General features: G+C 36.4%; 2 protein-coding genes across 2 annotated transcripts; both read left to right on the top strand.

Annotated features, from left to right (window-relative positions):
* Positions 1-4,090: 4,090 nt before the first annotated feature.
* Positions 4,091-5,792, top strand: LOC137716846 (cytochrome P450 736A117-like). Its single transcript, XM_068456213.1, has 2 exons — positions 4,091-5,026; positions 5,181-5,792. The coding sequence occupies exons 1-2, from the start codon at positions 4,091-4,093 to the stop codon at positions 5,790-5,792; spliced, it is 1,548 nt and encodes a 515-aa protein (XP_068312314.1).
* Positions 5,793-22,205: 16,413 nt separating this feature from the next.
* LOC137716779 (cytochrome P450 736A117-like) lies at positions 22,206-23,797 on the top strand. Its single transcript, XM_068456159.1, has 2 exons — positions 22,206-23,030; positions 23,186-23,797. The coding sequence occupies exons 1-2, from the start codon at positions 22,332-22,334 to the stop codon at positions 23,795-23,797; spliced, it is 1,311 nt and encodes a 436-aa protein (XP_068312260.1). The 5' UTR covers positions 22,206-22,331.
* Positions 23,798-24,481: the final 684 nt, after the last annotated feature.

Here is a 24,481-nt window from a genome sequence, read left to right as displayed (position 1 = left end):
GTGCAGTACGTAACGTATAACAATAAAATGAAATTGAGGTTTTACCATAAAATTGATTGGCAACTTAATGTTTTACAATGACATATATAGTTAATCTACCATAAAATTGGGTGAATATTTTAATTATCTTGAATTTATCTTGCAAAATAATGGAGAATTAGATGGAGATATCAACCATAGAGTACAAGCTGGATGGATGAAATGAAAGAGTGCATCAGGTGTTGAGTGATCAAAAAGCAACACGTGCAAAAAATGATAGTAACAGAGATAAGAATTCTTCGTTGGATGTATGAGCACACGAGAAAGGATATGAAGAAGAATGAAGATATCTAAGGTAAAGTATGAGTGACCGCAATTGAAGTTAAGATGAGAGAAAATTGGTTAAGATGGTTTATTACGTGAATTGAAGACCTACAATTGCTCGGTTAAAAGATGCAACTATGAGACGAAGGCTCAGAGTAAAAGGAGTAGAGGAAGACGTTGAAAGAGACTATAAAAAAAATATAGAGTACTTGGAGCTAACGGAAGACTTGGCAAAAAACTGAGTGCAGTGGTGTTTTAGGATTCATACAGCCGACCCCATTTAGTGGAGTAAGACTTTGTTGTTATTGTATATAATCATCTAAACCTAATACATGAAGTAATAGAAAATGCATATCTGGTAATGTGAGAGCACGTGGACTGTTAGGCTCAGCACATTGTTTAGTGTGCCTTGATACCAAAAAAAAAAAGGGTTCCATCATAAACCAAGTCACAATTTTTGGAGAGTAATCCAACTCTTTATAATGAAGCATGTGAGAGGTCTATTCATTCCTTGATGAGAGATTCACATAAATCGACTGCTTTGAAGAAGAATAATACAAAAAAGCCTCTGTTTGGTATGAAGGATTGGATTGGAATAGATCAATACCTATTTTCAAGTTATGTTGAAAGAAGAAAATGAAAATTTTGGTCTAATCCCCTTAAAATGAAAAATCATCCTCCCATAATTTTTTTTAGAGGTTTACCAAAGAACAATAGATAATCTACCTAAATTGATCTAAACTAGGGGGTGTGTTTGGTTATGTTCGGTTTTTTGCCTAAACCGAAAACCAAATTTAAGTCACTGTTCGTTGGTTCGATTCAGTAGTGGTTGAAGAGGAAGACTATATCTACCAAGGCAACTTACCACTTTGTCATTTTCTTCTTCCTTCAAAATAACTTAAATTAAAGAGTTCTTCATTCCAATCTCGAAGACGATGATGTATAGAGTATATATATACCAAGCTTTTTTTATTAATGGAGAGGGAAGATTTCGAAATCATAAAAACCTGTCTAATTAATCTTGGAAAGAAAATATTATTGGTCATTCTCAGAAAACAAAAGTAAAAGAGTAATGCTACACTTACAATATTTTTGTATTATCATTTGTACCATCTCACTAATAGAGGTAAGGCCTACCATCACATATGAATCTCATCTTTGTTGGAGAGATGATATATATATATATATATATATATATATATATATAATAGATAATATTTCTTTCTTAATAGTACTATAATTACTTTGGGCAGAGTTCCATACTCCTGAATGGAAACGAACAATTTGTTCAAGAGATCCGGAAGAAATTGACTGTTTGAGGATACCATAACCAATGTCAGACGCATCGGTTTCAACTATCTTAAATGAGTTGGGCGTTGGAATGCCAAGACAGGGCAAAGCTTAACATGTAATTTGATCTGTTTGACAATAGAAGTATGAATGATAGACCATGTTGGAGGATTATTTTTGAGTCGATCAAATAGTGGTTTACATTACTGACGCAGATGAGGATAAAATTCAGAAACAAAATTCAAAGAACCAAGAAATCGCTGGAGTTGAGTTTTATCAGTAATTTGATCTGGAAATTTGTCAACAAATTGGATGACTCAATTAATAGGTCGAATGGTAGATTTATGGATATTGTATCCTAAAAATCTAATGTTAGTTTGAAACAATTTGATTTTAGATGCAGAGACAACTAATCCATTGGATTAATTATTCTAGCAAACAAATGCGATCATACTCTAAACGACTTTAGATGGTACAAGGATGTATTCATGTCTAGAGTCATGCTCAGAGAAGACAGTGACCAACCATTTTGGAAAGAAAAATTTATAAATGGATTACCAAATCTTTTTGCACATCAAATTAGAAATGTCTTAGTAATTGAGGAAGGTATCATACCATATTATACCCTTACTTATGGAAATATAATTAATATTATCCAGAAGGAATGCTTGAAAATGTGCATCGATATGAAAATTTCAAAACAAGTTAATAAAGACAAATCCATCGCTAAGTATGAGCTAGGAACATTCTGTGAACAATACGAATTACCTCCTATTGCTCCCTCCAACAAAAAGAGAAATTCTCAAGTCTATCACAAGTACTCCAATAAGTACTCAGGTAGACAATACCCCAAATACAATAAATAAAAATCCAAAAATAAACATTTTGAAACAAATAAATTTTATGAAAAACCCAAAACCAACAAGTGGAAGAGGAAACCCTCTAGAAAAATCCACTCCAGAAACCCAAAACAAAAAGGAAATTGTTACAAATGTGGCAAATTTGGTCATTACGCCAATGAATGCCGTGTTAAGAAAACAATTAACCAATTGAAGATCTCTGAGGAAGAGAAACTTCAATTAATCCAAGTCTTATATCTTCAGGACACAGACCATAGTCAATCAGAAGATGATTTAGAATTATCCTCTTCTGATAATAGTTCCTCAACCAATATTTCATCTCCCAACATCAAGCTGGGATGTACCGATGCTTGCTATAATAAAATTTCAGTCTTAAATAAACAAGAAGATCTTCTTATAAAACTAATAAGTAAAGTTGATGACCCTGAACTTAAATCTTTATATCTTAAGAAATTAAAGAAATTAGTTTCTTTAGATGAATTTGGCACTAGCCAACCTTAACCAACTCCAAAAATCTCTCTTAGCACAACCTTGGAAAGGTTTAATAAGACTAAGAAAGAGATCACAATCAAGGACCTTCAGCATGAAGTTAATAAAATCAAAGACGAAATTAGGTTTCTAAAGTCAGAAATTCTAGAAATTCGTACACATCTCAGTACAGTCGAAACCCAAACACTCAATGATGAAGAACAAAATAGTTCTTCAGATCAACACTCAGATACTCATTTGAGTAAAAAGTCCACACAAGAATTAGTCTTAGGTCTTTTAGACAAGACAAGAATCTAGAAATGGTATTCTAAAATCAAAATAATAATTCATGATTTTCATTTTGAAACCATTGCTTTGATGGATTCGGGCGCAGACTTGAATTGTATTCAAAAAGGGTTAATTCCTACCAAGTATTTTCATAAGTCAAACGAAATATTTAGTGCTGCAAACCAATCCCCAATGCAATTAAATTTTGAAATTCCAAAAGCGCATGTTTGCCAAATGATATTTGTTTTAAAACCTCATTTGTTTTAATGAAAAACATTTATGATCCAGTCATTTTAGGTCTCCCTTTTATGGCACTCATATATCCTTTTAAGGTTCATCACAATAGGATCACCACCCAAGTCTTAGGACAAAAAGTCACCTTTGAGTTCTGTAAGGAAACAGGTCTCAAAAATCTAAAACATCTTTAGAAGGATAGCATATCACAATCCATCAATTTAATCACTCATAAAACACAACAAATTAATTTCTTACAAGAAGAAATTAATCACAAAAGAATTTAAGAACAGTTAACAAATAAATCTTTGTTAGAAGCTATTAATAATTTTCAAGTGAAACTTGTTAATGACATCTGTTCTGGTGTGTGTGTATATATATATACATATATATGTGGTAAAAGTAACATTTTTGAAAGAAAAACGCAATTCCCGCATTTTATGGCATTCTTGTTTAAAGTCTGGTAATTTGTTTATTATTCAGTCGTACGACTTCTACAACACAGATGATTATTTTGTTAGTTTATTATTATTTTTTCCTTTGATATGTGCTGTCCAATCTCTTCCGTCGAAAGCCGGGGTCTGATCGATCTTATATATATTGTCTGTAGGTTACGGAAGAAGAAGAAGAGAATAAGAGAAAAGAAAATGGTGGTACTGATGAAACTAATAACTGAAACCCTATGCTTATTGCACCCATTTTCCTTCAAATATTTCTTGCTGGTGGCTATTTTCCTCATTCTTATATACAAATGGTCCTTCACCTCCACCCCAAACTCATCGCCACCTTCTCCGCGAAAGCTGCCTGTCATCGGAAACCTTCACCAACTAGGGTTGTACCCTCATCGCTCACTTCGAGCTTTAGCCCAACGCCACGGGTCTCTCATGATGCTTCATTTCGGAAGCATGCCAGTCCTCGTTGTCTCGTCGGCTGAGGCTGCCTCCGACGTCATGAAGACCCATGACATCACATTCTCCGACAGACCCAAGATCACCTTCTTTAAGAAATTGCTCTATGACTTCAAAGACGTGGCATCGGCGCCTTATGGCGAGTATTGGAGGCAGGTCAAGAGCATATGTGTGTTACATCTTCTGAGCAGCAAAAAGGTTCGCTCTTTTCGCGCTGTGAGAGAAGAGGAAGCCAGATCCATGATCAACAAAATCATGAAGCAATCGACGTCAACTACATCGTCAGTTTTTAATTTAAGCGATATCTTTCTGACACTTACTAATGATGTTATCTGTAGAATTACAGTGGGAACCAAGTACAACGATGGCCGCAAAGATAGGAAGATGTTTAAGAGGCTTTCCGTGGAGTTCGCTGAGATCATGTCACGCATCAATATTGGTGACTATGTCCCATGGCTTTCTTGGTTCTCACGTCTCAATGGTTTGGATGCGAAGCAAGACAATCTCGCTAAACGATATGATGACTTCTTAGATACAATTGTTCAAGAGCACATGGATGTCGATCATGTCAAGAACGAGGACGAAAAGGATCTTGTGGACGTTTTGCTTTCCCTTCAGAAAGAAAACGTGCTTGCTATTCCTATTGATCGAGTTTGCATCAAAGCTATTACCTTGGTAATGAACATTCTCTCTTACTGCTGTGTGCGCGACCTAAAGCACTAAAAATTGATTTTATGGTCGAACTTTTTTTGAACTAGTTCTACCAAATGATAACGAATAAGCAATCAATATATGTTTAGGATAATTAAGTTAATGAATAATCTTGCAGGATGTGTTTACGGCTGGCACTGATACGATATCTACAGCCCTAGAGTGGGCAATGTCTGAGCTTTTAAGGCATCCCAGAGTGATGAAAAAATTGCAGAACGAGGTACGGGGAATAGTCGGCAACAAAACAGACTTAACAGAGGATGATTTAGTCGGAATGCACTACCTGAAGGCCGTGATTAAGGAGACTCTTCGCTTACATCCTCCACTTCCGCTACTGTTGCCCAGGATGTCAAGCCAAGATGTTAAAATAAGCGGTTACGACATTAAGGCTAACACGCAAGTTATTGTGAATGCATGGCAGATTGGAAGAGATCCCAAGTCATACAACAACCCAGAGGTGTTTGAGCCGGAAAGGTTCTTGAGTAATGACATAGATTATAAAGGGACTTACTACGAATTAATTCCGTTTGGGGCTGGCAGACGGGGTTGCCCCGGAATTCAGTTTGCTGTGGCTGTTAAAGAGATTGTTTTGGCAAGTTTAGTGCACAAGTTTGATTGGGCATTGCCTAGTGGGGCAAGAGGAGAGGACCTAGACATGACCGAATACCCGGGTGGGACTGTCCATAAAAAATATCCTCTTAAGGCCGTAGCTATTCCATATTCTTGCTGAAATATACTGTTTGTGTGCACGTGCGCTTTGGGAATTAATAAAATAATGCTTTATTGTTGTTTTTGTATGGGCATGTAAAATATGTTGCACTTAGATCATACAATTGGGCAAAGACAATTATTGCCTTATTGTACAAGGTTATCAGTAAATGGAGCATGTTTGAGCAAAGTCCACCTCACAAAGGCAATAAATGCCCAGACAATTGGGCAAAGACAAGTATTGCCTTAGTGAATAGTGATTGTTGTGAGAATGCAGAGATCTGAGCTTGAAGGTTATCAATGGAGGTAATGAGATTGCAGAATATAGAGAGAGAAGTTAGAGAGAAAGATAAATGAGAAATGCTTATTGTATATTTTTACTGTATTATGAATAAAACTGTAATCTTGCCTTTCCTACTAGTTACAGTGCTTACTCTTCTCTCAACAAACACAAAATTGTGACCGGAATACGAGTGGTACACCATTACATCACGTGTTTTTATATAAGTGGTGGGAAATTGTATTTTTTAAATTATTAACATTTTAACACATATATTTCACGATTTTTATAGTAACATATAATGTACCACTCCGTGTATCGATCACGCTAAAAAATCTCTAGCCCTTACCACATAATCTAGTGACAAATATCAGCATCTTGATCATTGAATGTAGCTCGATCCTTGTCATCCTTACAATTGTCATCCGTAAATAAATTGCTCAAAGTATTGGCTTTAAAGTTCTTCAAAAAAAAAAAAAAAAAAGTATTGGCATTAAAAAATTATTTTTTATAAAGATATTTATTTTATTATTAATTTTATCCTTCCCGTCGAACCTGCAACTCATCTTCACCACCGTCTCTCCTCTCTCTCTCGAGTTGTTCTTAATCCCGCCCTCGACTCGGAATTCAATGAGTAGGAGGAAGGAGCGAATGCAATTTTGGGTTTGGTCTAACGGCCCGTTAGTAACGGGTGTCGGAATTTCCTGGCGTGGGGGCGTTGCAGACGAAGAGTCGCAGACAAGTGATTGGAGGGCTCGTTAGCAATCTCGTGCTGGAATCCAGTCTCTGATGGCTGTGTCAAGAACCAGATCTGCCGCCATTGTTGGAGCTTCACGGGCAGTCACAGGTCGCCGACGCCCCAGAGATATCCGGAGCTGATGACTTGGGTTTTGAGTGGGTGGAAAGAGAGGCAGTTCTGGTACAATTTCCAGAGCTTCAGCATCATTCGGTGTGGCTGCTGCGACTCGGTGCTCGGTGTCTGACAGATCTACTCAGTCGCAAACTTGGGCCATTCCCGCCCGATTGAGCAGTCTAGCTATGCTGGGCTTCCCTTAGCACGGCTGATTGGGCTGGGGTGGAGAGACTGTTTTGGATTTTGGAGGGTTGGATCGCCAAATTACCCAAGTAATTGGCATGAGGTGGACTTGCTCTTTAAGCATAATCGACAATCAGATGAGGATGCCTCAGTGATGCTGAGTGATTAACTACGATTTGGTTCAGTCACCCTCGCAATTGTTTACAACTTGCATTCATATGCTTTCATTTTCGTTGACTATCAATTTGTAGTCACAAAAATAAGCAACTCGAATTGATAAGATACACAGTGTTAAGATGAATCGATTTCAGATCAACCAGTTCCTACCCGTCAAGTACGCTGAAATCCTAGTCCAGCAGCATGAATATGGAAACATAGCATACAAGAATTAGCTTTCTCAATCTTTCAACGTACACATTTTTCTAAGTTTGGCAACCCAATCTTGGTTTGTTTCTTGGACACACCTAACTTCATCCCAACGGATCGAAACCACCGTCTCCAGTGATCTCGCACTGTTTGCTAGAAGGTCATCATCTATCTCAATGGCATCCAGCATAGTTAACATCCCACGCAATAAGCCAGATGGAAATAATCAAGTTAAAGTCAGATTTACGCTTGCATGACACCATAAATCATAAACAGCAAACTTAGGACGATTTATTAATATTTTCTGTTATATTATTAAATTTAGGTTCGGAGAGCTTAGTTTAACTCGTGGCTCATGTAAGTAAAGAAATCATATATTCTGTATCTCATGATATCATTCTTCTAATTGCTTGTCAGATGATGCTTGGTTTAGATATCAATAACAAAGTTTTAATGTAAAATATGATGATATTGTGACATAGCTGACTGACTTTTAACCAACTAAAAGATCACGTTCAGCGTTTGATTATTATTTGTTATTTTTATTTGTGGGGTTCACACCATATTTTGTTTCAATAATCCGAAATTACAGACTGTCTTCCTTCAAAGTTCATCTTCATGTGAGACAAATCCGAAATTGTAAGATATCAAGTCTCAGTAGAATAACTAGACGAACACGGTATTTCAAGGAAAAATTAAAATGAAAGCCATACAATAATGGTGTAAGATTTGAGTCAATGGCGGAACCATAAATCAGTCACATGAGGGGCCTTTAAGCCATAAGAAAGAAATTAGACAAAATATAGCAATATAATTAGTTGGAAATTGGGATGAAAGTTTTTAATCAAACAAATATCGGTGAGGGACAAAGTTTGCTATGTGCTTATATGGTCTTGGGCTATTCCTCATATTGCCAATTGGTTTTATGGTGGAACCTCAATTTCATCATGGTATCAGAGCAAGGTTGTCCACGTGTGAAGCCCAACGGGCACATGCGCGCCACGTCACCCAGTTGTTGTCCACGTGTAGGCTTGAAAATCCGCCACACGTGCAGGGGCATGTTGAGAGTTGTCCCACATCGGCGAGGGACAAGGTTTACTATGTGCTTATATGGTCTTGGGCTACTCCTTATATTGCCAATTGGTTTTATGGTGGAACCTCAATTTCATCAAGATTTACGCTTGCATGATACCATAAATCATAAACAGCAAACTTACGACGATTTATTAATATTTTTTGTTATATTATTAAATTTAGGTTTGGAGAGCTTAGTTTAACTCGTGACTCATGGAAGTAAAGAAATCATATATGCTATATTTCATGATATCATTCTTCTAGTTGCTTGTCAGATGATGCTTGGTTTAGATATCAATAACAAAGTTTTAATGTAATATATGATGATATTGTGCCATAGCTGACTGACTTTTAACCAACTAAAAGATCACGTTCAGCGTTTTATTATTATTTATTATTTGTTATTTTTATTCGTGGGGTTCATTCCAGATTTTGTTTCAATAATCCGAAATTATGAACTGTCTTCTTTCAAAGTTCATCTTCATGTGAGACAAATCCAAAATTGTAAGATATCAAGTCTCAATAGAATAACTAGACGAACATGGTATTTCAAGGAAACATTAAAATGAAAGCCATACAATAATGGTGTTAGATTTGAGTCAGTGGCGAAACCAAAAATTGGTCACAGGAGAGGCCTTTAAGCCATAAGAAAGAAATTAGACAAAATATAGCAATATATTTAGTTGGAAATTGGGATGAAGGTTTTTAATCAAACAAATATCGGTGAGGGACAAAGTTTGCTATGTGCTTATATGGTCTTGGGCTACTTGTCATATTGCCAATTGGTTTTATGGTGGAACCTCAATTTCGTCATGGTGTATCTGAGCAAGGTTGTCCACGTGTGAAGCCCAACGGCCACACGCGTGCCATGTCATGCAGTTGTTGTCCACGTGTAGGCTTTAAAATCTGCTACACGTGGAGGGGCGTGTTGAGAGTTGTCCCACATCGGTGAGAGACAAGGTTTGCTATGTGCTTATATGGTCTTGGACTACTCCTCATATTGCCAATTAATTTTATGGTGGAACCTCAATTTCATCAAGATTTACGCTTGCATGACACCATAAATCATAAACAGCAAACTTACGATGATTTATTAATATTTTCTGTTATATTATTAAATTTAGGTTTGGAGAGCTTAGTTTAACTCGTGACTCATGGAAGTAAAGAAATCATATATGCTGTATCTCATGATATCATTCCTCTAGTTACAACTTCGAAGCCAGTTCATAATTTCGGATTATTGAAACAAAATCTGGAGTGAACCCCATGAATAAAAATAACAAATAATAAATAATAATAAAATGCTGAACGTGATCTTTTAGTTGGTTAAAAGTCAATCAGCTATGGCACAATATCATCATATATTACATTAAAACTTTGTTATTTATATCTAAACCAAGCATCATCTGACAAACTAGATTTTCTTTCAAAGTTCATCTTCATGTGAGACAAATCTGAAATTGTAAGATATCAAGTTTCAGTAGAATAACTAGACGAACACGGTATTTCAAGGAAACATTAAAATGAAAGCCATACAATAATGGTGTAAGATTTGAGTCAGTGGCGGAACCAGAAATCGGTCACAGGAGGGGCCCTTAAACCATAAGAAAGAAATTAGACAAATTATAGCAATATAATTAGTTGGAAATTGGGATGAAAGTTTTTAATCAAATAAATATATAATGTGATGGAGCTTTAAAATTCATATGAAAAAATTGGTATTGAGAAGATTATATCATAAGAACATAACTTCTTTATGAGTTTTGATAAAATAATAAATAAATAAAAAGAAAAAAAGCCCCAACAAAAATTTAAAGTTAAGAATCAAAACTATTCCTATGAGATTTTTCTTTAAGCATAATTTCTTCTTCTAAATTGTATAGACCTTGTTTTGTGTGGAGTTGTGAACTGACTAGAAAGAGCAATTGAATTTCATAACAGAAGGCTGGTTAGGTTTTTGCTCCAACAAGCTTCGAACCAATCACTCCTCCAGTATTATCAAATAGTAATCACCAATACACCACAAGCTGTTTATAAAAGGAAGCAGACAACTTGTATATATTGGAAAATTTCAGGATGGGCCTGCCCTATGCTGGCTACCATGTGGCACCGCCACTGATTTGAGTGATTTGTTGCAAGGATGATCTTGGGAAAAGACATGAAAACTTAGATTGTTTGAATCACTGATATACAATGCTAAGATGTGTTCACTCTAATAAGCTTATTTGAGGGATCCCCAATCGAAGCTTCCTCTGTGTAATAAGTTATTCAAAGAAGCCTTTGGCTGAATATCTTTACACAGACAGAAGGGAGAAATAAATTGGATCCGTGAATGGAGAAGTCTGCTATGTTTGTACGTAATAGGGATTTCCTTTTCAGCTATTTCTGCCATGCCACGATATTTTATTATCGTTGTGGGAGAGCCTTCTTGGTTTTTTTTCTTCGTTTTGGTTTTTCTGATTTCTAGTGGAGGATAAAAAATATGGGGTAGAAAATAAGAAATGGGAGACATTTTTAGGGCGGACAAGGAATTTTCATACTACTGGTCAGTTCTGAATGTTTATACTACTGGATCCTTCCCTCAATAGGTGGTATTGGTAGCTCAATTCTTTCTTTAGTGATAATACTTTTATGGACTCTCCAATGCTCTACTTGTTTTGTATGCAACGCCGATCTATTGTCGATTTATATTGAGCATGTCCCTTTTCTTTTTTGTGTGCATGTATAGTTCATATGACTTTTCTATTTTTTGTACTAGTTTTGGTAAAACATATTTAGGGCGGACGAGGAACCTATTTATCAAAAGAAGTACCCCGAAAAGTCGTGCAATCCAAAGTGTGTGACACCGTTCCTCGAGTATCAGGAATTTGCAACACCCTAAGGTTTTTTGGCAATGAACTGTCTTTCTCCCTTGTTTCATTACTCTGACCAGGTTAAGGTTTGTCCTTGAAGACCAGCTTGACATCTAATGTCTTGCTTGCTAGTAAGGCACATACCAAACTCCAAAAACGGTTTGGCAAAATTCTGAAAAATAGAAAGCAACTTTTCATTCAAGATTCAAGAGTTCAGCATAAACTCACAGTGACAGGAGATGATAGTCAAACATGTAATATAATTTACAAACAATTGGTCAGTGGTGGGTCGTCACTAAGGAAGAGAATGCTTTGAATGTGTTAATTGTATTCTTCTCATTCTAAGGTGTATATAATCATGTACAATCCTACTACAATAAGGAAAGACTAATTACAATCAATCTACAACCTAAACTAAGAAACCCAAAATTATAGCAATCCTAGAATTAAAGGAAAATATTATACAAGTCAACATTCCTCCTCAAGTTGGTGCATATATGTCACACATGCCCAACTTGTTCAAGAAGCTAGAGAACTTGTCACTCAAACCAGCCTTTGTGAGTATATCAGCCACTTGATCCTCGGTCCTAATTGGGGGCAATTCAATTATTTTTCCCTCCAATTTCTCTTTAATGAAGAATCTATCAACCTCCACCTGCTTCGTCCTATCATGTTGTATTATCATGTTGTACTGGATTAAGAGCGATATCCCTAGCAGCTTTGTTGTCACAAAATAACTTCATCGGCGAACTATGATTGACCCCCAAATCTCGTAATAGAAACTTAAGCCACAAGAGTTCACAAATACCAAGAGCCATAACTCTATATTCTACTTCTGCACTTGAACAAGCTACTACATTCTACTTTTTACTTCTCCATGTTACCAGATTACCACAACAAAAGTGAAATATCCTGATGTTGAGCATCTATCAGCTATTAAACCCACCCAGTCGGCATCGGTATACCCTTCAATTTTGAAATGCTCATTTTTCCTAAATAGAATTCCTTTACCTGGACTTCCCTTCAAGTAACATAGTATCCTCATTACCGTACTCATATGTTGTTCTCTAGGATCATGCATATACTGACTGATTACGCTCAACGCATGAGCAAGATCAGGTTTTGTATGTGCCAAATACATTAATCTCCCAACTAACCTTTGATATCTTCCTTTGTCTACCGGTACTTGATTCTTGTCGAGGCTCAACTTCGTTCCTTCAACCAATGGAGTTGCTACAAGTTTACAAGCTAACATCCCAGTCTCCTTTAACAAATCAATGATATACTTTCTTTGGGACAAGAATATCCCAGACTTGCCTCTTGATACCTCAATCCCAAGAAAGTATTTCAGTGATCCAAGATCTTTCATTTTGAACTCCGTAGACAAATACTTCTTTAGAGCCGATTGTTCCACTGAGTCATTCTAGGTAACCACCATGTCATCCATATATACAATGAGTGCTGTAATTTTTTTATTCTTTCGTTTCAAGAATAGGGTGTGATCCCAATTGCTTTGGCTAATACCCGAATGCCTTCATTGATTTAGTAAACCTGCAGAACCATGCCTTTGGTGACTGCTTTAATCCATATAGTGACTTTTTTAGCTTACATACCTTACCTTTGTTCATGTTTATTCTGGTACATCTCAGTGAAAGCTCCATATAAATTTCTTCAGTTAAATCTCCATGTCGGAATGCATTTTTGACATCAAATTGTTGAAGTGGCCAATCTAGGTTCACAACCATGGACAAGAGAACTCGAACAGTATTGATCTTGGCTACTAGCACAAAGGTGTCTGTGTAATCTATGCCATACTTCTGAATGTACACCTTTGCTACTAGTCTTGCTTTAAACTGATAAACCGTTCCATCTACTCCATTTACATCCCACAGGTTTCTTGCCTGCTGGCAAGTTTGACAGTTCCCAGGTAGCATTCTTCTTCAACAACCTTAGTTCCCCATTCATTGCTTCTTTCCATCTAGGATCGGCTAAGGCTTCTTGCACACTGTTAGGAATATATACAGTAGGCAATTGATTCACAAACAACTTATTTGATTCAGACAGGTGACAGGTGGACACATAGTTGTTTAATGGGTACCTCACTCTCGGTTCGCTCATTGAATACTTAGTTTTACACTTAGGGCCTACCTCATAAATGGGTTTAAGAATACCTCGATTAATTCTTTCCGGGAGACTACAGAGCGGTGGTTCATTTGGCATAGAAGACGATTGGTTATGAGAATCATTAAGGGACGAGTCAGCATGTACTGTTTTTTCTACAATCGTGGGTTCCACCTGCAATGGGGCCGAATGAGCCATGTCTCTTGCTATCTCAGACTCGACAGAAAGCTGATGTACAATAGACATATGTTCGGTGGTAAGCTGATTTGCAGTAGCCTGCTGCTCGGCAGTCGGTTGCTGCACCGTAGCTTGCTGCTTGACGGCAGACGGCTATGGAGTGGTCTGCCTTTCGGTGGTGGGTGGCTGCACCATAGTTTGTTGCTCGGTTCCATAATCAAACATACAAACTTCATCACCTTGAAACTCCCCATGAAGTGAGGACTCAGAGGAACCAAAATACATCTCTGTTTCATGAAAAATGACATCAGCAGTGATAAACATTTTCTTAGTGGGAGGGTGATAGCACCGATAACCTTTCTGAGTACTAGCATACCCTATAAACACACATTGAAAAGCTCGAGATTTAAGTTTGTTTTTCCATTGTGAATGATGCACGTAGACAGAAGCCATGCAATCAAGAACTTGAGGGGAAAGGTTAGGGACTGGCGGGCAGCTAAGCAGAGACATAAAAGTCTAAAATGGTGTCTGAAACTCGAGGGTACGAGAAGGAAGCCAATTAATAAGGTAGGAAGCTAACGTGAGGGCCTCACCCTAATAATACAAGGGAAGACATGCCTTAATAAGAGAAGCACGAACCATTTCTAACAAGTGTCGATTCTTCCGTTTAACCACCCCATTCTACTGAAGAGTATTCGAACATGTGTCTGATTAACAATACTGTGTGTATCAAAGAAAGAACGGAGTTCAATATTAACATACTCGCCTCCATTATGACTTCAAACCATCTGAATTTTCATATTGTTTTGTATCGAAACCATTTTGTGAAATTTTTGAAAGGCCATACTCACATCACTTTTCGATTTTAGCAAAGTAACCCAAGTCATTCTTGTACAATCATCAATAAATGTGACAAACCAATGAGCTCCACCAAGAAAGACAATTTTGGAAGAGCCCCAAACTTGGAGGAAAAAAAGTTTGATGGCTTTTAGCCATTTCACACAAATCACACTTAAACTGAGAAACATCGTTTTTCGCAAACAAACTAGGAAATAACTTATATAAATAACCAAACGAAGCATGGCCAAGACGACAGTGCCACATCCACACATCGAACCCTTTATTATTCTCGGGTGGAGTCTCATTCACTGATAGTACTTGAGTGAACAATCCCGAGCTACTGGAATTCAACTCGAGGTAGTACAACTTTCCTTGTCTAATACCATAACCAATCGTTTTATGCGTCCGTATGTCCTTAAATACACAAAAATAAGGTCAAAACACCACCAAACAATGTAAGCCAAGGGTTATTTGGGCAACCGATAATAAATTGTAATTCAAGGAGGGAACCACAAGAATAGTATCAAGTTTCATGGTATCAAAAAGGGAAATCGTGCCTTCCCCAAAGACTAGGGCGGCATTACCATTAGCCACATTAACCCTGGTGTAGGTAGAGTTTTTTAGTGAGTAAACCTGTCTAGAATCACAAGTCATAAGTTCAGTCGCTCCATAATCAATTATCCATGTATTATTCATAACAGAAATGCAGACATTAAATGCCTTACCACTTGTACCTGCCACGGTAATCAAAGCTAATGCTTTACTTGCTACATCAGCTGAATCATCCTTGGTTTTTGCAACATAAGCTCGAGATTTGTTGAAGCGAGGATCACGTGTCTTATCCCAATTATTGGGATGCCCAATTAGCTCAAAGCACCAACTTTTGGAATATCCCGTCATACCACAATAGGGACATTTACCCTGAGGGCGATCACAACCGAGTTGCCCGATTCTGGGCTGCCCACTCTTATTCTCGGACCCACCTCGATCGGTGTGGTTGGAGGGACCACGGGATTTAGCTGCCATTGCAGTCGGTTCTATGCTTTGGCCCTCCATCTTTATAGCATAAGCAGCCTGAAGTACAAGTGGTGGGTATTTGCGTAATATTTCTCCATGAACTTGATCATACCAATCATCAAGCCCACCAAGAAACAAATACGACCTTTGTCGCTCGGTTGTCTTCTGGAAAATCAGGACATCTTTTTTCACATGCCATGGCCACTTTATTAAAGTGGTCTAATTCTTGAAAAAATCTCTATCAATTCTTCAAAGTAACTAGCCAAAGGCTGCCCATTTTGCCTGAGACGTGAGGCTTTCTGATTTAATGAATAAATTCTAGCCTCATCACTCTCATCAAAATAAGCAGCCTTAAGAGCATCCCAGATCTCTTTCGAAGTTGACAAACAAATATAACGTTTCATGATCTTCGGCTTCATTGCTGACAAGAGCTAACTCTTAATTCTCTGATCTTCAGAGAACCAATCATCATATTTAGGATCATCCTCTGCATGAGCCTTAATGGGCGCATGAAGATATCTCATCCTCTTCCTTCTAGCAATATGAATTTGAATAAAAGGATCCCAAAAATCATAGTTACTCTCATCCAAAACCATCCCAATGTTGAAGTTTGAATTATTCGGCTGAATCATGACCAGAGCGATAGCAGAAATGATTTGGTTGTTCTCGACATACATCTTTCACGGAGAGTAGAAAACCTGTGCAACGACAAAGGTACTTGGGGTAGCAACATCACATGTTGCTTATCAGAATTCAGGGCAGTAAGATCGTGACACAGCAACAACTTCACGTTGCTCGCTGTTTGTCAAAGGCACCACGGTGGTGCTGTGCATGGCACAATAACAAACCATGTTAGGGTTTGAAACTTTCTTTCCTTTTTTTACGATCTGGCTCTGATGCCAAGAAGAGAATGCTTTGAATGTGTTAATTGTATTCTTCTCATTTTGAGGTATATATAATCATGTACAATCCTACTATAATAAGGAAAGAATAATTACAATCAATCTACAACCTAAACTAGGAAACCCAATATTATAGGAATACCAAAATTAAAGGAAAATATTATACAAGTCAACAACTAGTCATGAGGAAACAAAAGGAAGTCAGAAATATTTCATCCTAACTGTATGGAATTAATAAATAGAGATAGTTAAGATTTAGAATATTAACTGTTGAACTCTCCACTATAATTATTTTGTGGTTTTCTACATTTTGCCAGAGAAAGAATAATTACAATCAATCTACAACCTAAACTAGGAAACCCAATATTATAGGAATACCATAATTAAAGAAAAATATTATACAAGTCAACAACTAGTCATGAGGAAACAAAAGGAAGTCAGAAATATTTCACCCTAACTATATGGAATGAATAAATAGAGATAGTTAAGATTTAGACTATTAACTGTTAAACTCTCCACTGTAATTATTTTGTGGTTTTCTACCTTTTACCAGAGATGAACAAGAAAACACAAGTGTTTCCCAACTTGGTTGACCTACACGGAAGTTTGTAGCCCTAGAAGTTGAATTAGTTTGCAAAGGGTGTGTAAAAATGGCAATTTCATACTTCAGGCATGCGTTAAGAGGATCCAAGATTATGAAAGCGGACACAAGCATTGTACTGGACAATATTTTGATTTCTGGTCTTGTATCGACAAATGTGTTAGTAGTGTTCAATGGTCTTGAAACTCATTTAGTTATACTGTCTTGTTTGTTGACCTAAAAGCCTAAAACTATAATTGCGCGATGCAGGTTGCTCCGAAGCTTTTCCCGAAGCTGAAGTGATGTGGTGATTAGTTTTGCCCTAAAATGGTGGCATTTTGTTTTTCAGATTTTAACTCAATCTCAATGCTTCAGAAGAGTATGTGTTTTTCCCTGAACTAGGGATGGATGTATGACACATGTTATGAATATGGAGGCACTGAATTTGTGATGAATAAAAAGTAAAGTTATGGTTTTTGGTGCGCTCGACACACACGTTAATTTCTTGATAGTCTTGTAAACACAAGTTAAGACGCTTTGGAGTTCATCCGGCCAGCGTGTCAATTACTTGTATAATCATGCTAAAATTAAAAAATTAAAAGATAATGCTAAAATGATGGTTAATGCATTATTATATAATATAATTAATAATAAATGAAAAGGTTAACTAGGGTCAAGTAAGAGGACACTTGGCATGCTTAGAGGTGGGTGAGCAAAAATGCACCGAAAGCAAAACTATCAGATAATTTCCATACATGAATATAGTATATTGTATTGTATTGTAGTGTAGTGTATTTATATTATACTATATCATTTGGGGAGGAAGCGTGACAGAAATGGATAGGGGATTCCAATAATCATAAACAAAACTGTAATCGAATAATATTCACTGTTTTTCTCCACATCCGAAATATACCTCAATTTTCATCCCCAAATTTGCCCCCGTTTGGATGGTTATCCAAAGTTATTGGATTTATTTGTTGAATTACCATACCTATACCCATGTCACCATTAATAGAGTTGAACTTTGAAACTATCCAGTTACAAGCACAGAAGTACTAGATTTTAGACGTATCCAATTACAAGGGAAAATAGGGTGTGAACTAGATTTGCAATTTTATGAACGACACGAAAAAAAATCAGAAATCAGGTCGAAATTTAACGGGTCAAATGTTTTATCGAACCAACCAGTTAATATGTTTTTTTGTTTAAGTCCATGTCGTTCATTCACAGTAGATAGTGGGATTGAGGACAGATTTTTCAGTATAACTGGTACACGGGGTTAAGGTGCTCTGGTGACCATTAAATTCTCTTTCATGTGGATCCGAAGGGTCTCAAACATGGATTTCTTTTTAGGGTTTAATGGCTTTGGGTTTACTCAAAAGTCATTTGAAAATGCTTTGAACTTTTGAATTAAAAATGCTGCTAATACTAAAAGCGAATTTAAATCATATTATTACTAATTTATTGTGAAATTAATTAAATCCACCATTTCCATCTTAATGTAAACAATATTGTTTGTTAAAAAAAAAAATTTGCTACTACTAAATGCTCTTTCATGTGGATTCGAAAGATCTCTTATGTTGCAGTGCTTTTTAGGTTTTTTTTTTTTTTTTTTTTAATGATTTGACTCAAAACAACAGTTTTGGTCAAATCTTTAAAAAAAAAAAAAAAAAATTGTCTTTTTTCTTTCTCCTTCTGTTTTGCAGAACGTGAGCTGCAATCGGCATCTATGGCTGTTCTTCTCTTCCACCACAGCCCAAATTTGATCCGCCTCTGATGGTAGATACATAAAAAAATGCATGAGCATGCTGCAGAATGTAGATTGAATCTTAGTTAAAAAATTAAAAAAAATGTTAAAGGATTTGATTAAAAAGCGTCAAATGATGGAATTATAATGGAAAAGTTGTAAAATATTGTAAAATAGACGATATATGCAATGAAATATAAAATAAATAAGGTACAATATTTACAAAATTTAACAAGTATGCTTACGTCCTCATAGCAGCCATAGTTTTCCTCTTATCTCTTGCCTTAGTATAGCTCACTATTATTTTCTTCTGCATCTCTTTTCTTTATTTTGCGTGTGATGTTTTGTTGCGTGTACAATGAACTATATTCACCCTTATATAAAGAATTTTCATCCGCCTATTACAAAAAGCAAGCTAACCTTATCTACAAAGTCTTCAAGTGAACAGTAAAGACTCCAATTTCTTTCATATGGGTCATCCACCATATTTATAACTTAAACAAATAAAAGCAATATAGCTGCATACATATCATCGAAGAGGACAAACAGCATCCACCATCTCTTCATTTCAGCGTTTTGGCATTTTATTTTTGTTGATGTTTGAATTGTTCATATCATGTTTGCAACGACACTGCTCTTGGTATATAATATGATCCGTATGTAGCTAGAAATAAAGGTTCATTACAAATAGGTGAGGTAAGAGGTCCTTACAACTCGTATTTTCTAACCAAAAACTTGTTTACATATAAATATTTAACAAAAATCCTCCATGGAAAAATATCAGTGAAATATTTAATAATTTTTTTTATTAATTTATCTATTTGATTTATCAAATAAAACAATACGTAATTTTTTTTCCTCCAAAATAGATAGATAGATAGATGTGGAAGACCAAGAGTAATATGCATGGGGTAGGTAAATTAATCTTCCTAATACTAGCTTATATTTCATGAGCTGGCCAATAGCATCAATACCCCTCATACATTTTTTTTCCAGAATCATTAATTTCCCAACCCCCCCCCCCCCCCCCATTTTTTTTGGTCAAATAATAGAATTTGTTAGATTAACCATTGACGGAGTTCAAAAAATATTTCCTGTTTCAATTTGCAGTTTGAAAAATATTTGATGACATTGATTCACATAATCCATACAATTAATTGTAGATAACAAATATAAAAATTGTGTAAAATCACACTTAATTAAGAAATTTGCTTAGTGGAGCTTAATCACTAGTTTTAGATAGAAAAGTAAATTATGTCGGATTAAGCAAAGAAAATTGAGTTTTAAGGTCTAAAGCCATATTTTCATCAAATATAATTCTAATATTATTACCCTAGTTATCTCTAGATTATTGGCAACCTAAAACACAATGATTAAAGAAAGTTGAGGTTCTACCATAAAATATTGACAACCTAACTTTTTACAATGATATATACGGTTGTACCATAAAATTGAGTGAACATTTTCGTTATCTTGGATCTATCTTGCAAAATAATGGAGAATTAGATAGAGATACCAACCATAGAATACAAGTTGGATGGATGAAATGGAAGAGTGCATTTGGTGTTCAGTGTCCAAAAAGCAACACATGCAAAAAAAAAATAAGTGTAGTGGAAATGAGAATGTTTCGTTGGATGTATAGTCACATGAGATAAGATCGATAAGATTAAGAATAAGGATATCCGAGTTAAAGTAGGAGTGACCGCAATTGAAGATAAGATGAGATAAAATTGGTTAAGATGGTTTGGACACATGAACCAAAGACTTACAGATGCTCCAGTTAAAAGATGCAACTATGAGACGGAGACTCAGGGCAAAAGGAGTAGAGGAAGATCTAGGAAGACTTTAAAATATACTATAAGAAAAGATATGGAGTACTTGGAGCTAACAGAAGGATTGACGAAAAATCGAGCGCATTGGCGTTTTAGGATTCATACAGTCGACCCCACATAGTGAAATAAGGCTTGGTTGTTGTTGTTGTTGTTTAGCGAAATAAGGCTTGGTTGTATGTAGTTATCTAAATCTAACACATGAAGTAATGGACAATGCATATCAGGTGACGTGAGAGCATGTGGACTATTAGGCTCAACACATTGATTAGTGTGCATTGATACCAAAAATAAAGTAAGGTTCCACCATAAACCAAGTCACAATTTGGAGAGTAATCCAACTCTTATAATGAAGCATATAAGAGGTCCATTCATTCTTTGACGTGAGATTCACATAGATTGACTGCTAACTTGAAAAAACTTGTGAGAATTACTTTGAAGAAGTTATATAGAAAAACTAAAAAATTTGGTCTTAAAATAAAAATTTATTCTCATCTACTTTTATAGAGGTCTATCAAAGAACGATAGATAATCTACACTACTTCAGTTGATCTAAAGTAGGGTTGGGTTCGGTTCAATTTTTTGCCTATACCGAAAATCAAACTGAAGTTACTGTTGTTCGGTTTGGTTCACAGTGGTTGAAGTGGAAGACTTTGTCCACTAAGGCAACTTACCACTTTGCCATTCTTCTCTTCCTTCAAATAACTTAAATTTAAAGAGATTCATTCCAATCCAATCCTTCGTACCAAAACAAGGCTACATACATAGATCGAAGATGGTGATATATATAGAGTGTGTGCGTGTGTGTGTGTACACCAAGTTTATTAATTAATGGAGAGGGAAGATTTAAAATCATCAAAACCTGTCTAATTAGTATTAGAAAGAAAATATTACTGGTCGTGGATTGTCATTTTCAGAAAACAAAAGAAAAAGAGTAATGTTACACTTACCACATTTTTGTACTATCAATTTGTAACATCTCTCTAATAAGGTTAGGGCCCTATATCACATGTGGATCATATCTCTATTCAAAAGATGCATGGAACGAATATGTGGTAAAAATAACATTTCTGAAAGAAAAATGCAATAAATAAAGAGTAATGTTATTCATACCATATTTTTGTACCACATTAGGTGGCATCTGATGTGGACAGCCACATCATTTGAAAAATTTGCTAAACCCAAGGAAAGGACAGCCACATCAAATGCCACCTAAAGTGCGTGGTATGAAAATATGGTACAAAAACATGGTAAGAATAGCATTACTCATAAATAAATAAACTCGACCAGGTTTCCTGCATTTTACGGCGTTCTTGTTTAAAGTCTCTGGTAATTAATTTGTTTGTTTATTCTGATCGATCTTTTATATATATATGTGTGTGTGTGTGTGTGTGTGTGTGTGTGTGTGTGTGTGTGTGTGTGTGTCCATATGTATATGTGTATATATATATTGTCTGTAGGTTAGGGAAGAAGAAGAAGAGATTAACAGAAAAGAAAATGCTGGAGCTGATGAAACTAATAACTGAAACCCTGTCAAGCTTATTGCAACCATTTTCCTTCAAGTATTTCTTACTGGTGACCATTTTCCTCATCCTCATACACAAATGGTCCTTCACATCCACCCCAAATTCATCGCCACCTTCTCCGCGAAAGTTGCCTGTCATCGGAAACCTTCATCAACTAGGGTTGTACCCTCATCGCTCACTTCGAGCTTTAGCTCAACGCCACGGGTCTGTCATGATGCTCCATTTCGGAAGCATGCCAGTCCTCGTGGTCTCGTCAGCTGAGGCTGCCTCCGAGGTCATGAAGACCCATGACATCACATTCTCCAACAGACCCAAGATCACCTTCTTTAAGAAACTTCTCTATGACTTCAAAGATGTGGCATCGGCGCCATATGGCGAGTATTGGAGGCAGGTCAAGAGCATATGTGTGTTAAATCTTCTGAGCAGCAAAAAGGTTCGCTCTTTTCGCACTGTGAGAGAAGAGGAAGCCAAATCCATGATCAACAACATCATGAAGCAATCGACGTCAACTACATCGTCAGTTTTTAATTTAAGCGATATCTTTTTGACACTTACTAATGATGTTATCTGTAGAGTTGTACTCGGGACCAAGTACAGCGATGGCGGCGAGAATGGGAAGTTGTTTAAGGGGCTTTCCGTGGAGTTCACTGCGATCATGTCACGCATCAATATTGGTGACTATATCCCATGGCTTTCTTGGTTCTCACGTTTCAATGGTTTGGATGCCAAGCAAGACGATCTCGCTAAACGATATGATGACTTCTTACAGACAGTTGTTCAAGAGCATATGGATGCCGATCATGTCAAGAACGAGCACGAAAAGGATCTTGTGGACATTTTGCTTTCCCTTCAGAAAGAAAACCTGCTTGGTATTCCTCTCGATCTAGTTTCCATCAAAGCTATTACCTTGGTAATGAACATTCTCTCTCACTGCTGTGTGTGCGACACAACGCACTAAAAATTGATTTTATGGTTGAAATTTTTTTGAACTAGTTCTACCAAATGATAACGAATATGCAATGCAATATATGTTTAGAATAATTAAGTTAATGAACAACCTTGCAGGATATGTTTACAGCTGGCACTGATACGACATATACAGCCCTAGAGTGGACAATGTCTGAGCTTTTAAGGCATCCCAGAGTGATGAAAAAACTGCAGAACGAGGTACGGGGAATAGTCGGCAACAAAACAGACATAATAGAGGATGATTTAGTCGGAATGCACTACCTGAAGGCGGTGATTAAGGAGACTCTTCGCTTACATCCTCCACTTCCGCTACTGTTGCCTAGGATGTCAACCCAAGATGTTAAAATCAACGGTTACGACATTAAGGCCAACACACAAGTTATAGTGAATGCATGGCAGATAGGAAGAGATCCCAAGTCATACAACAACCCAGAGGAGTACGAGCCGGAAAGGTTCTTGAATAGTGACATAGACTATAAAGGGACTGACTACGAATTAATTCCGTTTGGGGCTGGCAGACGGGGTTGCCCCGGAATTCAGTTTGCTGTGGCTGTTAAAGAGATTGCTTTGGCAAATTTAGTGCACAAGTTTGATTGGGCATTGCCTGGTGGTGCAAGAGGGGAGGACCTAGACATGACCGAGTCCACAGGTGCGACTGTCCAGAGAAAGTATCCTCTAAAAGCCGTAGCAATTCCATATTCTTGCTGAAATATATAAATGTTAACGTTTGTGTGCGCGTGTAAAGTATTTTGTACTCGATTGATGTAGAAAAAGTTATGGGTCAATTCAGACGAAAAAAGATAAATAAAATAAAATGTTTCAAATTCTAGAAAAGAAGAATTAAAGTTTGGAAATATTGGTTTAAATTAATATGGTGACAAAAAAAAACAGTAAAAAATATTCTCGTGTCAAAATTGAGCATATAATATGTTGCTTTGTAGCGAGCTCAAGACTCCTAGTTGTAGTATGAACCTGTCATGTTTAAGGCAAGAACAATCGTTTAGGCCTCCACAATTGTAATTCGATTTTTGTAATAAAAACTGAACTTTTCGATTGTCGTGTGATTAATGTCATCTTAATTTTGTTAAATTCCCTAAGCCACTTAAGCTTCCCCATATATGGCTTTTTTTTATTATGTTATTTAAGATTTTGACTTCCATTGTGATGTCATTTTCAATTAATAACTTTAACAAGTTTTTTGGTTTTATCCCAATCTTGGATTCCGGAAGCCTTTTTCTTCAGAATTTATGTTTGTAATCTTTATACATTTGTGCTGCGTCAATTAGTATCAGAGTAGAGATTTGCCATGTTCTAATGACAATCGATCGTCGGATATACAAACATCTATTCAACATTGATCATGGCAGATACCATGAGTTGGTCGTGTTTAAG

This window comes from Pyrus communis, chromosome 15 (assembly GCF_963583255.1).
Source record: "Pyrus communis chromosome 15, drPyrComm1.1, whole genome shotgun sequence".
Classification (NCBI taxonomy): domain Eukaryota; kingdom Viridiplantae; phylum Streptophyta; class Magnoliopsida; order Rosales; family Rosaceae; genus Pyrus; species Pyrus communis.
This window is presented reverse-complemented; position numbering and strand designations above follow the sequence as displayed.

Excerpts from the sequence above, each read along its gene's own strand:
- LOC137716846 (XM_068456213.1), top strand. The coding sequence starts at position 4,091 with ATGGTGGTACTGATGAAACTAATAACTGAAACCCTATGCTTATTGCAC. Across the intron at positions 5,027-5,180 it reads GCATCAAAGCTATTACCTTG|GATGTGTTTACGGCTGGCAC; the intron begins GTAATGAACATT and ends ATAATCTTGCAG.
- LOC137716779 (XM_068456159.1), top strand. The coding sequence starts at position 22,332 with ATGATGCTCCATTTCGGAAGCATGCCAGTCCTCGTGGTCTCGTCAGCT. Across the intron at positions 23,031-23,185 it reads CCATCAAAGCTATTACCTTG|GATATGTTTACAGCTGGCAC; the intron begins GTAATGAACATT and ends ACAACCTTGCAG.